The sequence below is a fragment of the Brassica rapa genome, chromosome A08 (assembly GCF_000309985.2).
Source record: "Brassica rapa cultivar Chiifu-401-42 chromosome A08, CAAS_Brap_v3.01, whole genome shotgun sequence".
In the NCBI taxonomy this organism is placed as follows: Eukaryota; Viridiplantae; Streptophyta; class Magnoliopsida; order Brassicales; family Brassicaceae; genus Brassica; species Brassica rapa.
In genome coordinates this window covers 19,784,882-19,798,592 of record NC_024802.2, presented here as the reverse complement: position 1 = coordinate 19,798,592, position 13,711 = coordinate 19,784,882, and the positions used below count along the sequence as shown (strand labels likewise).

Below are 13,711 nucleotides of genomic sequence, written 5' to 3'. Positions count from 1 at the left end.
GGAGATAAGCCATCTTTTTTTTTAAGTGAAAAATAGTAATCTTACATATGTTTAATGTAGTTTTTCATTTTTTAATGCTTTATGTTTACATATTTTTTACAATTTTCGAAAATAATTAATATTAAAATGTAAAACTATATTTTATGCCACGTGTCATCTTTTGGGAGAAATTTTTTCCGCTGATGTGGACGTCATATGGAGCCTCAAAAGCTCCCTTTTATTAGTAGAGATTTTTCATTTTATCTTCTTCGGATTTTAAGTAAATTATAGGGTAATTATCTTAAATAACATTTTTTTAAAACAATTATCACAAAAATAATTCTCAATGAAAAAAATAATCAAAAATTATTATTTTTATTTTGAAAAAATTAATTTTTATTTTTTATTTAAAATATTTGAATCTCTATAATCAAAACCACACCCTTTATCTCTAAACCTTAAATTTAAATTAGATTTTAAGGTATAAATATATTTTTATTTTTAATAAATTTTCTTTTTGTCATTTTTTCTTTAAACACTATTTTGTGAAAATAAATTAAAAATATTTATTATAGAGAATTTTTTCTAATTTATATAATCCTCAATTTTAAATATTTTTTAATTGTCGACAATTTTTTTTTTAATTTTATAATATGTAATTGTATTTTACGGTGATGGAATTTATTATGAAGATATTGTATTCAGAATAATATGAAAAGCTTTCATGTTAGAAAAGTTCTCGTATTGTAGAATTAATTAGTATAATAAGAGAATTTGTTAAGAAAACTATTGATGATTAGTTCCACGGATTGAACTGCAAACCAAGTTATGTAAACATTAAATATTTTAGTAACTAATTATGAATTATATAAACTCTTTTTTACCAGAAAAGATGTCATATTTTTTTATATACAGAATTTTTGTTACTCTCTTCATTTTAGATTGATATAGAAGATTAATGTTTTTTTAATGTTTCAAAAACATATAGTTTTCTTTCATTTTCTATGTATTTTTATCATATAATAATGGTAAAATTTTTAAAAAAATTAAACTAACTGTGTTTATTGAATTTCTATTGATTTAAAATTATATAAATAATTAAACATAACAAATAATATATTTTGTTATTATGATTTACCAAAGTATAAATCTTTTTTCATTGCATATTTGTTATCTGTCATAAACTGTAAGTCGTGTATAAATTAATTATGAATTGGTCCAAACTGAGACATGTCCGTATAGTGCGAGAAAAATAACGAGTCATGACAGCAAAAGCATTGGAAATAATTATTTTGATACCCTGATAAAGGTATTTTCAATTTCTTAGTTATGATTATAATAGTATTCCTTTTTTTTTTACTGAAAAATAGTATTCCTTTTGATACGAAATGGAGCACCCACTCGCCGCAAAAGGAGGAGAATTTCACATGTTTACAGAGCTACGGACATCATTATACTCCATTTAAAAGCTAAGCTTCATGTGTGATAATTATTTTTTCAGGGAAATCATTATTAATCTTCATGTCTTGTATAATATAAAGTAGGGTTTCTACATTATGTTTGAAGTGCTTTACAATTAATCTGGATAGGAGTAGATGGTAGTTCCTTACTTTCAGCTAGCTCTCTACGTATAAATATAAGTTGTGGTAAAGCCTTTTGCTTTCGACGCCATCTTTCTTATTGATTTAAAATTAACATAGTCGTATGATTAAACTTTTGTTTCTAGAAAGCATGTAATTTAAGATATCCACGAAAAAGAATCAGGTACTTTAAATTTTCCATTTTTTTAATTTTGACTTTATCTTAGCTGTTAAAGTAATTTTATATCTTAAGATTAAACAGACATCTATATTTCTGCGAGACTGAAACGAAGAACTAACATTACGTTGTCCACAAGTTCTTTAGATACGAGGTAAAACACGTGAGAACCACCTTTAATTTTGATTAAAATAATTTCCAAAAAAATGGAATTTAAACGTTGGATAAGTTAAATGTAAAACACACACACACATATAAATAGGATCAAAATCTCAAAAGAAATGGCACCGAAAAGTAAATTCCATCAAAGATGAAAGTAGGCATGCTCTAGTTTTGTTCCTTTTGGGTCAATATTTGCTGCGAGAAAAAGCACGAGAGGAACTTACTGAGCAGACTTTGGAACCTACTAAAGAAAGTGGTACTGAACTCAGAGATGAGCTGAAGGAATTTTCCACTCCGGTAAACAATCTCACTTGCTCTAAGGTACATTTAGCCACTGGCTCCAACTATTTTTTGACTTCATCACCATTAGCAGACGCACAATCTGCTCCAACTGTAGCTGATATTATGGAAGAAATTCCATCCCCTGTTATTGTCCTCGAGGCCAACTTGGTTTCACCGGACAATTCTTTGGTCCCTCTATACTCTCCTGCACATGGCAGTCCTTCTGTTACTCAAATTGCTTGTAATGAGCAAGATGATGAGAGAGGATATATGAGTGATGCTACGGCAAACCTCAACATGTCACGAGGTGGAAGGCCAATAAAACCAGTCCAAAAGTTTCAAGATATGGAATGGAAAACAGTAAGAGGAAAAGGTAAAAGGGGTCGTCGAGGCCGTGGAAACTACCATCCATCCTCTTAGTAGTTTCATTTCTCTCTTGTTTCATTAAGCTTATGAATCATAAGTCTTCTCCTATGTAAGCTAATGCTTGGTTGAATATGAGGCATGTCTCATCATACTTTTTCAAACTTTATGGTTGTTTCAACCATACATTGTATGTTTTTTAGTATTTTAATTTGAAAGCCTTTTTACAAAAAAACAAAAAATATTTGCTGCGCGTGGAGGTATATGTACGTATAACATTGATGTGTTTAGAAACCACTCATCAAAACGATCCTAATTACACTCTATCATTGTTTTTTTTTTTGAGAAATACACTCTATCATTGTTTTGATTAGATTCTCAACATAACACCCGGCCCTTTTTACTTCTCACTTTTGACTTTTGATTCTGTAATAATATATAAATATACATGCATTCTGCAACCTTATTCTTTCCTCAGATCGAAATGGCCATGTAGATATTTTCTTCGGACTCATGCACTGTATAAATTGAAACTTGATTTTTCTTTGAGATATTCCCAATTTTTTTCATGCATTAATAAAACACTTAAAATGCATGTGCACGTGAGTGTGGGTGAGCATGCACGTGAGGTGTGGCAGACGATGTCGGAAGAGACAGGCTCTAGACTCCGACCGAGTCTTTCGGTTTAACCAAAATGGTTTTGCTTTTGAGTGAGTGTGTGCCTCTGTGTCTCTTCTCCTCTTCGTAACCACACACTCTCTCGTTTGTTCTAATATTTCCCAACCAACACTATTCTATTTTTTTTGTAAACCGGATTGTAGACAATCTTAAAATTCGTGTTCGCACACGATCGAGTTTATTGTTTCAGACTTTCAGTAGTACAACAACAAAAAAGAACTATGTTCTTACAGTATTACGACCATTGTTTTTTAATAGAAATCTCCTGAACCAAAGCTAACTTATCCACAGAATATGTTTTTCTTCAAAATCCACATATATATGTTGAAAGACTCAAACTCTATTCTTAAACATACAGTATATTTGAATCTTGATTGTCATATATTTGATTTAACGACGATAGTGCGCATGTTTTATTTTTACAATTCTTTTTACAATTTATATATCCTCATTAATGCTGATTTATATTAATAATTCCTATCAAAATCTATAAGTAACCATTTTTATACCATTCTCATATGTGATTAAGTTTATGACTAAGCGCAAGACATATCGTGTCAAAACACTCCACACCACACAATGAAATCATCGCCGATACACATGTCCCATTCGAGCGTTGCCTAGTTAATTTTTGTCAGCCACAAAAGCCAACATTTTATAGTCATTTTCATATACGTAATCATGGGTGTGTAGGCTATCACTGCTAAATAATTTGAACAATTATTGTGTGTGATATTCGAGAACAGTTTGTGATATTAATAAACAAAAACATGTGGTTTCTGGTAATGAGTATTACATGATGAGGGATAAAAATTATAGAGGGATTGGTCAAACGTAGAGGCTAGACAGCTTCTATATATCTAGAGACAGCCCCACATGTATGTCACTTATTGATGCATACACATTCACTTAGACACACATATATATTAAACTACTCTTATAGTAGATTCCAAACTAACACCTTGAGCCTGTTGTAACATCTTATTTTTGTAAGCAAATATTTTTTTAGTTTACTTAACTTAAGAATCTAAGATGTTCCTGACCGCTTAAGATTTTGTTTTGCATGTCACCATGATCTTTGGCGTAAGAAAGAAATCTCATGCCAGTATTATTCTTTTTTTATAACGTAACCTTTTGGATTGATGAAACTTGTATCTTCTTACCATGATGATAGTACTCTCAAAATCATATATAGAATAACTTTAATGGTTTCTACAAAATAAAAAAAAATCTTCTGACTGAACATATGCACTTTTTTTTTCGTTTGAAAGACTACTGTGCAAAATATATTATGACAAGGCTAATGGCTTAGTGTTAACATTTTCCCGGGACTTCGTGCATGTAAATATCTATTATATGTTTTGAGTATGATAGTAGAAAACTTTAGAACAGATTAATATACACATGTGATATGGCATAAAAGACGCATATAAATTATATAGATAATTTCTCGCCTAATGCAAATTTGGCTTACTTCCAATAGGCTTATCTTTCCTACTCGGTTACTTGTTCGCCCGGTAGATAAAGTCATGGTAAAAATGTTTACTTACATAGTAAAATCAGAATCTTACATTAAAAAATTATGACTATTTATAAAGTTAAAGTCCAAGCTGAATTTTGGTTTCATTTCAAAATATACAACCTTGACATAACATGATTGTTTTAAAAAAAAACATAACATTTGATTAATTACTACGTCATGGTGGTAACCAAAATATATACATCATGACTACAGATATCAAGAGTACTAACCTTGTTTTTCAGTTTCAAAAAAAACCTTGTTTTCATAATATATATGAATAGTATGATTACAGCAAAATAGAGAATCTATAAAGTATGAAACACATCCATTATAATATATAGTTATACGAATGGTATGATCTTTAATTACAAGAATGACACGCATTCACAAATAACCCAACCAGTAGAAAAGAAGGTTTAGAATATGTGGGAAACCAACGTTAATAAAAGCAAAGATTATGCGTCAATGCGACAAGACTCAACTACTTCTCCCTTTCTCAGTTATCAATCAACAGAGGATCTTGCTATCAACATTTCACGTTTTTGCTTTGATCTCCTTTTTTTTCTTACTTTCATTTCCTCTCTTGTCATTGCACCCATGTATAATAGAAAGAGCAAACTATTCAAATAATAATAAATAAGAATATATACTCGTATATATATACATTTTTCACGGTAACAATAAAAACTTATGGATGTACAAGTACTGCATAATTAGCATGATACGCAAATTTAAAACAGAAAATCAACAAAAATAATTGAATAGAAAAAATATCTAACAGTGTTTTATATAGTTGAGCGGAATCACCATGACGACCGGTTGATATTACAAATTGATGTATATCCCCTTGACTAGTACTGCACTACTGCATAATTCACATGGCATGAGATTCGCAGATTCGGTGCGGTGCAATTTCTAACTTTCTTATAGATATAACAATGCAACTGTCTAAATAAATTGTGGTCATCTTTCTCGTGAACTCAAATCTGTTTTCAATAGTATGCACGAGTACTACGATAACATATGAATGTATATCTATCATATACATAAATTTCTCACTGTATTGGGATTTCCCTACATGATCGATATATAATTAAACTTAGACATCAAACTTAAGACGACAAGTAAAAAGACAGCCTTCTGAGAGAGAACCCCAATAATTCAACATAGACTAAACACGAAGTTGGTTTTCAAGTAAAATTTTAACAGTTCTTGCTATTGAGAGAACAAAATGAACATTTATTTCAAGTACGGTAAGCTCACGCATCTAACAAGGTGCCATTTAAGTGGTATTGAACTCTAATGTGACTATATGAGTCTATACATGGATGAATTGCAAAAGATACCGGATCCGTTTACTGATACAATGGTACACGATTTAGAGAGAAAAATACAATTTAGAAGAAAAAACATGCATGGGAAGTGTATACGTACGACCAAGTAAATTTTTTTTTATATATGTATAAGATCTACTGGATATTTTATGTATATGTGGTTTTGTGGTAGAGGACATAAGAGCAAACATAATGATTCGGTGTAGCGAAATTACACAGCTGGTGGCGTTGGAAAACGCTATTGGAATGATCCCATGTTATAGGTTTCTACATGCCATCACTACTGGACATGCCTTTCTTTCCGCTTCTCTCCTTTCTGTTTGTTCGATTATTCATCATCATCAATTATTATTGTCTCCTCTAATCTCTCTCTAATTATTAAGTAGTCTCTCCTTTAATGCTTATCAATGAATCTTTATGTTGTTTATATCGATATATAACTCGAAAGCCTGCCTCTCTTTTGTCCCCCTTCTCCGCTCATTGCCCTTTTTTAACTCTCTTACAGTTATCTTTAAATAGTCTACTACTAATATATCCGCTAATTATCACCGTTATATTATTTTAGTTGTAGTTGTGGAATTTTTCTAAAAATACGTGTAGATCGCATTTGTATTTATATCATACTCGTTCTCATTCTCATTGTGTGGTTATGGTCTATAAAAATGAATCTGTATTTATTTTATTTTATTTTATAGTATGATATAGTCAACATAAATATTTTCTTATGATGTTTTTTCATGTTTTTCTACGTGTTACAACATGATATGATAACAGTTCTTCCTTGGTCTTAACTTTGTTGATAGAGATAGATTCACCGACCAAGGTATCCTCGTTTCGACGGTCCAACATTTGCTTAAAGCGTGATCTATCTATTTTAACTCGAAATTAGTTAGACGTTACATTTATTGTTCTTGTATTCTTGTCTGTTCTGTGCTTTGATCCCAATTTTCAAAATTGTATATACACATACAAATTTTTTTAAAATAGTTAACGATCAATATTTAATTTTTGCTGCAATCGCATCAAAACCTACTCATCCGATTTAACTGTAAATTATAAAGATACTACCATCTACCAATGCGAATTAAGTAGATAAAACTAAATTGATTGGAATGCATATACTAGCGAATTACAACTAAATTTATTTGGTTTGGTTTTGCATACAAATGAAAATCAATATACCAAAACAAACTATTTACAAATTTAGCAATGAAATATATATTATTTTCATATCCATTGAAAGTGCGGTAGTTTGTTTTTATTTCTGGATTCCATGTGTGGTTCACAATATGAAACAACAACCAAAACTCTAAACTTCTCTTGATGGGATCTATTGTACTCTCTTACTATAGTATTAAGAATGAAAATCTAAAAAATCAACCAGTTCTTTGAATAAGTGTTTTTGGACAACTAAATCAGTTTTGTCTGGTTTAATGCCGTTGGCATAGATTCGTGTCGGCAGAAAATTACGTAAATGGATTAGATCATATATTGTTGGTGAATACAGACCACTAAGGTCCCAATCACCAGATATCTTGTTTAAACTATTTTCCTGGATTTCTTCATTTCTTGTTTCTATTTATATTATTTTCTCATCAACAATGTTCATATTGTATAACATATTCATATGAAGCTCTTACAATTACAACTCAAAAAAATATTTTGTTAATACGCAGTTACCAATTTTAAGAATCTGACCTTACTGGTTTTATATAATGTAAACATCTTAGGAAAATTTCTCATAAAAATAACAGTTTTGAATAAGAATTTATTAGTTTGTGTTACTGGTTAGGTTTTCCTTCAGAAATATATGCCGTCATATGACAGATACATCGGACGGCAATATAGACGACACGTGTCATAATCCATCACTGGCTAATATTATTCCAAAAAACCTTTATTATTCCCTCCCCATTCATGTTCAATCAAATGTCACCCTTCATCTCCATGGGTCATGTGAATTTAGGATAATTTCCTAATCCTGATATTAATTAAATTAGAAAAGCTTTTACTTTATTACTCAATATAAAAATTCCTTAAATCATGTCTTATACAGTACTTCTTCAAACGAACATTCACTAAAAATCCTTTTTAATAGCTGTCAATTTTTTAATCTTATTTCTAAGATATTGCTAAATTAGCCCAAAATATATATATCGAGAACAGCACATGAGTATCTTTTAACTATCAAGCCCATTTCAGGCCTATTCTAATATCTCACAATTTTACCAGCCCCACCACCTGATGAAGTTTATTTCTTGAGTTATGTTAGCTTATACATCTGCGTACACCAACCCCAACTTCAACACTAGGGAAATAGAAAAGCAGGGAGGTCTTACTTCTCTGGGTCACAAAGGAGCCAGAATCCGTTGAATGGTTTAGAGGAGTAATGGAGGAAAATAACACAAATATAAGTGTTACTTTACTGAATGAAGTATTTACTTTACTTTTGCTTTTAATTTTTTTTTTTTTAAAGTATAACGAAGGAAAAAATTGCCAGTTTAAAAGAAAATGATTTTGATTAAGGTGTAAAGTAACGAGAAGCAAACACTAAATTGATATGCCTTTATATATTCAAACATTTACAAGGGTGTAATTTTCTTTTTTGTGGAACACTACAAAAGTATAATAATTATTTTTATAAAAGCTCATGTAGTCGAACACACATGATTATTCAACGACTCACCAACACTGTTTTATTATTCTACACGATGTAATCTCGTTATTTTCCTTCGACTGGTACTATATTCAATTAGTTTGTTTCTTTTTGATTGAGTCGATAATCTTGAGAACCATAAGGACTAAAGGCTTCGAGGAACAAGTTGGATTTACGCCGAGGATCGAGTCCCATGTCATTACACAAATCATCGGCATGTTGGATGCTGAAAGTAGAAATGCAATGACGTTTATAGAATCTGCTCGATTTTCTCATCACGTCCATTTCCTTGGAAAATTGATCCAACATTTTCTCTTTGCTCGGTAATTTGAATTTCCCATCCACGAGTCGGCTTAACCATAGCGAACGTAGCTCTGATGTGTGTAGGTTTGAGTTGCTCTGAACGTATCCCACGAAACCCATGTTTGGTATCAATGGATGGATTGTTCCCCTGAAATTTGGTTTTGTTATTATAAGCAACAATATAGGCTTTACTAGTACTAATTAGCGTTTCATTTTCTATATCGAGTATTTTTTATTTAATTTAGACAAGATTTATATTCTTAGTCTTGTGATGGAGATTTTATAAGTGCATATACCTGTATAGAGGCATAACACCGCATGGAAACTCAAGCCAACTTCGAAAAGGTTCAGGAACGATGGCTTTGAGCTTCTTCTTGCCATCATAACCAGTTGCAAGTATCACTACATCAGCTTCTAGCATAGTCCCATCCTCAAACTCAATCCCTTGATCATAAAAGCACCACTTTGATGTTTTCTTAAACCGGATCATCCCTTTATCCGCTTCCTCAAAGAAATTCTCCGGCATGATGGCCATTTGACAAGAAGCGTAGTCTTCTTCAAAAGAATGGTCCGGTTTAAGGCCATATTTCTCTAGAGGAAGCTTCCACGTAACATATGATTCGATGAATTTGGAAACCACCGCACGCTGTATTGTTATATGTTTATAAAAACTTAGAAAATCACATAAAATCCCGCAATTGACTGAGACCAAAGTAATGTATAGTTAAGATCACAAACCAGAAGAGAGAATAGGAGGCAAAAGAAAGTTTTAAGGAAGCTTTGGTTAGGCCTATCATGGAGGAACTGAGAAGCTCTGGTAGAGTAGAACAAGAAGAATGGTAAACCCCACACCCAATAATGCGGGACCACCCAATGTGTCGTTCTCACCACCATTGTGCATGCTTGTCCACCTTCTCCTGCAAAATTTATACATTTTATTTAGTTATTGGAATCATACTGATCATATAATTAATGATTCGAAATTTCGAATGGATCATATTGGAAATATTTAATGTGTCGGTTCATTACCAAACTTTTGAGCAGCTGTTTGATTGTGTCAATCAGAATAACGGTCCAAGTCCACCGAAAATATAATATTATGTATTTTATATAAGAATATGGTTATCTACATATATTATATCTTGACTTGAGCAAATTGTTAGAGTGAAGATATAATTAAGTATTGATTAATAAAGACTTTTGTGAAAGAAAGATAATATAATCTTAATATTTATATACCTTGATTTGCTAGAGCAGACTCTAAAGCCAAATCAATGGCTGATTTCTTGAAACCAATGACCGCGACTTTCTTGCCACGGAGAAGACGATAAGCTTCTTCTTTCTCTAATTTGCAGTAATCCATAGAGTGCATCACTTTCCCTTTGAATATCTCGGGCCCTTTCTTCTCTGGAAACGTCGGTATTCTTGGTACGTCGCCATATTTTCCGGTGCACACTACCACGAACTCAAATGCATACCACTGCACACACATGTACAAAAAAATTCCATGCAATGACGATTCACAAATAGACATAGATAACATAAAACACCAAAAAAAAAGAAGAAGAAAAAGAATACGTAAACTCGAGTTATTTACTGATGCATGCAATAGTTTACAAAAAACTACTTGTAATTTCTTTACAAGTTTTGGATAAAAGATGTATTTAAGTTCTTTTTTGAACTAAAAGATATATTTAAGTTGTAACTACAACAACAAAAAACCCCGGTTCATATACATAATTAAATTCTTTTTAGCCACAACCAAAATTACATGGCTGCTATAAATTCTAAGGAGATTAATATTTTGTTGTCAAATAATTTTATAGATCAGTTTAAGATTTAATTTGAGATGCCAAGTTCTTAAAGAAAAAACCATAAGAACATAATTGAAAAGGAAAAATTATATATGAGTGCAGAGTGATCTGCATGCAATAATATATGAGATGAAATAAGACAAACCTGAATCTCTCCAGCGTCTCCATTTTGAACAGCAACTTCCCATACAGGTTTTTCGGGAAACGAGTTGCTGTAAGCACCTAGGTCAGCCATCTGTGGAGTTCCGCCGTCACCTGTGTACCTAACCTCGATGACCTTAGAGCCAAACTTCATGAACTTAAGGAGATCAAAATGCTTAGCATAAGATTCCAAGTAATCTAATATTTCAACGTAAGATGGAAAAGTAGTGTCATCTCTGTTGGGCCATGGAAAGTCAGAGAACTCGTAATCGACTCGAGTCGATTGTAATTTAGTTGTCTCGTAAGTGCAACTATTCCAAACACCTCCGATCGAATCCGAGGCTTCAAAAACGATCGGGTTGTGATGGGCTAAGTGCTTAGCGGCTGCTAAACCGCTAACACCAGCACCGATGATCGCTACTCTGGAAGAAGTAAGCTTATCGTTAGAAGCCATTGGGAGAGAGAGTCAGAGGAAAATGGTTTTGATGAAGAGTGTTTTGAGTTGTTTGTGAGTTTGCATGGGACATATTTATAAGGTTTTGAGTTGCCTTGTGCACTTGGCCAGCAAGTATTAATTTTTTTTATAGAGCACGTGGTTTTGAATACCGGTTTATTCTGGAGGAGTTTGAAAGATCTAAAGTATACTTTGTTCTTTCTTTGAGAAATTTGGTGGTTATTGTGTGGAAATTTCTGCAAGCGTGCGTTATGAGATTAATACTTCGGCTTCTTTTTTTTTGTAATTGTTCGTGTTAAATTTCTAAGTATTTTCAAGAAGTCTAATGGAATATTTCTTTTAAATTATTTATTTAACTTGCTTATGTCTTCGTAAATTTGATTAAGAGCTTATATAGTCTATATATTGACTAACTATAAAACTAGGAATAGACAAAAACTCCGTGCGGTTCTAACTTCGTTCTCGATATCTCCTCAGGTAGATATGTATTACAATGGATACATAAAATCTTCGAAATTGGAATACCATTGAGAACGTTAATTGAAGGATCGAGATCTAGAGATGGTAGATTTTCATTTTCCATTGTGACAAATTTAACGTTTTTAGAAATTACGTTTCGGCCGTATTTTTTATAGTTTCCAATATAATTCCGTTTATAAACAAAAATATGTTTAAACAGAATTACCATACATACTACTATACTAGCTAAGAAGTAAGAACCATATAAAATCAACAGAAATGGATACTATACTTTTATCTAATTTAGTTAAAATATTTTTTTATTTGAGTAAGTATTTTTATATAATAATGCTTCTAGACTGGTCCTTAGCAGAACAAGACGACTCTTTATCTTCTTTAACTCGTCGATGCTTAAAAGGTTTTGTTTATTACCATAAACAGTTACTAAAACAAAATATAAATAAACCTATTGTTCAAATCTTTTTTTTTTGTTCAACCAACCTATTGTTCAAACCCTTTTTTTTGTTCACCCAACCTATTGTTCAAACCCAAACTTTTTATTTCAAATTGAAAATATACTTAAGCAACCAGAGGAAATTCAATGATATAATGATGATATAATGATCTAGTTTAAAACTATTCCAATAAAATACAAGATCTTAAGTTTGATCAACGAGAAAAATAACGGAAAATAGTACATTGCATTTATATATATATATGGTCTTTGGTCGATTGACTTTAGAAAATTATTGAATCATTTATAGGTCTATTCTTTAATCTGTTATTTCTGTCTGGTTCTTGAACTGTGACTAGTATATTTTTATGTTCTTCTTGTCTCTAGTCTGTACTAATACTAGACTAAATCTTTATTCCTAAAATTTAGTATAAAATAATAAGTCCACGCAAGTTTTGAATTTTAAAACAGCAGAAAAATGTCTAGCCTTATAATTTATATTTGACTCGCATACAAATTAAATTATGAACTATACAATAACATTTCGGTTTTTCGTTTGTCTAAAAGAGTCACGGCATCACAAGTATATTAATACATTTTGGTTGAAATTTTACAATACTTAGTCATCATATTTAAATACGAATTAATAAAATTGAGTCCAAAATTAATAACAATATATAGGGCTGCCAAAAATAATATCGCAACAAATATAAATATTTAGTTAAGAACAGTATAAAATAATTTGATTCAAATAATATTTTTAATATTACAATTTTTATCGTTTAACTACAATGTAAATTTGATGTAAATACATTGTGATAAAAATGGATTATCTATGAAACTAAATATGAAGATAATGAAATAGACTTACAGAACTTGCAGATAAATCATTAGTTGCCCTATCAAATTAATTTAACTTTTTTTGTTTACTTCAAACTATATTTCATACACATACAAAGAAAAACAAGTCTGCTAAAATAAGACTAGCCTTTTTCGGTTGACCATTCTTCTGTTCTATGTCGTTTGCGATGGCTTTTGATATTATTGGCATTAATTTATTTCAAATGAACGAAGAAAACAAAATTTATTAACCGTACATATCTTTAACATATTTTTATATATCCAATTCATACATGTCATACAGAATCATCCCCAACCATTTAGTTAATAACTAGGGTCGGCCCGGGCTACGCCCGGGTTTTTGTTTAAATTTTAGTTTTGTATTATATATTTTATATGGTATTTTTGATATATAAATATTATAATCTATTATAAAAATATAAGTATTCAGACAATTATAAAAAAAAAGGATTCAATTATTTTATATATTTTTATTTTCTTTATATTTTGTT

General features: G+C 30.9%; 1 protein-coding gene across 1 annotated transcript; it reads right to left on the bottom strand.

Annotated features, from left to right (window-relative positions):
• Positions 1 to 8,582: 8,582 nt before the first annotated feature.
• Positions 8,583 to 13,522, bottom strand: LOC103835857 (probable flavin-containing monooxygenase 1). Its single transcript, XM_009112043.2, has 5 exons — positions 10,997 to 13,522; positions 10,277 to 10,517; positions 9,776 to 9,954; positions 9,334 to 9,683; positions 8,583 to 9,185 (listed from the first exon to the last, which is right to left on the bottom strand). Exons 1-5 carry the CDS (start codon positions 11,444 to 11,446, stop codon positions 8,831 to 8,833), a joined length of 1,575 nt encoding a protein of 524 aa, XP_009110291.1. The 5' UTR covers positions 11,447 to 13,522; the 3' UTR covers positions 8,583 to 8,830.
• Positions 13,523 to 13,711: the final 189 nt, after the last annotated feature.

Bases quoted from the DNA above. Each gene is read 5' to 3' on its own strand.
- LOC103835857 (XM_009112043.2), bottom strand. From the start codon at position 11,446: ATGGCTTCTAACGATAAGCTTACTTCTTCCAGAGTAGCGATCATCGGT. The intron at 9,684-9,775 runs GTTTGTGATCTT...ATAACAATACAG, and splicing joins GCCTCCTATTCTCTCTTCTG to CGTGCGGTGGTTTCCAAATT. The intron at 9,186-9,333 runs GTATATGCACTT...ACCAAATTTCAG, and splicing joins GGTGTTATGCCTCTATACAG to GGGAACAATCCATCCATTGA.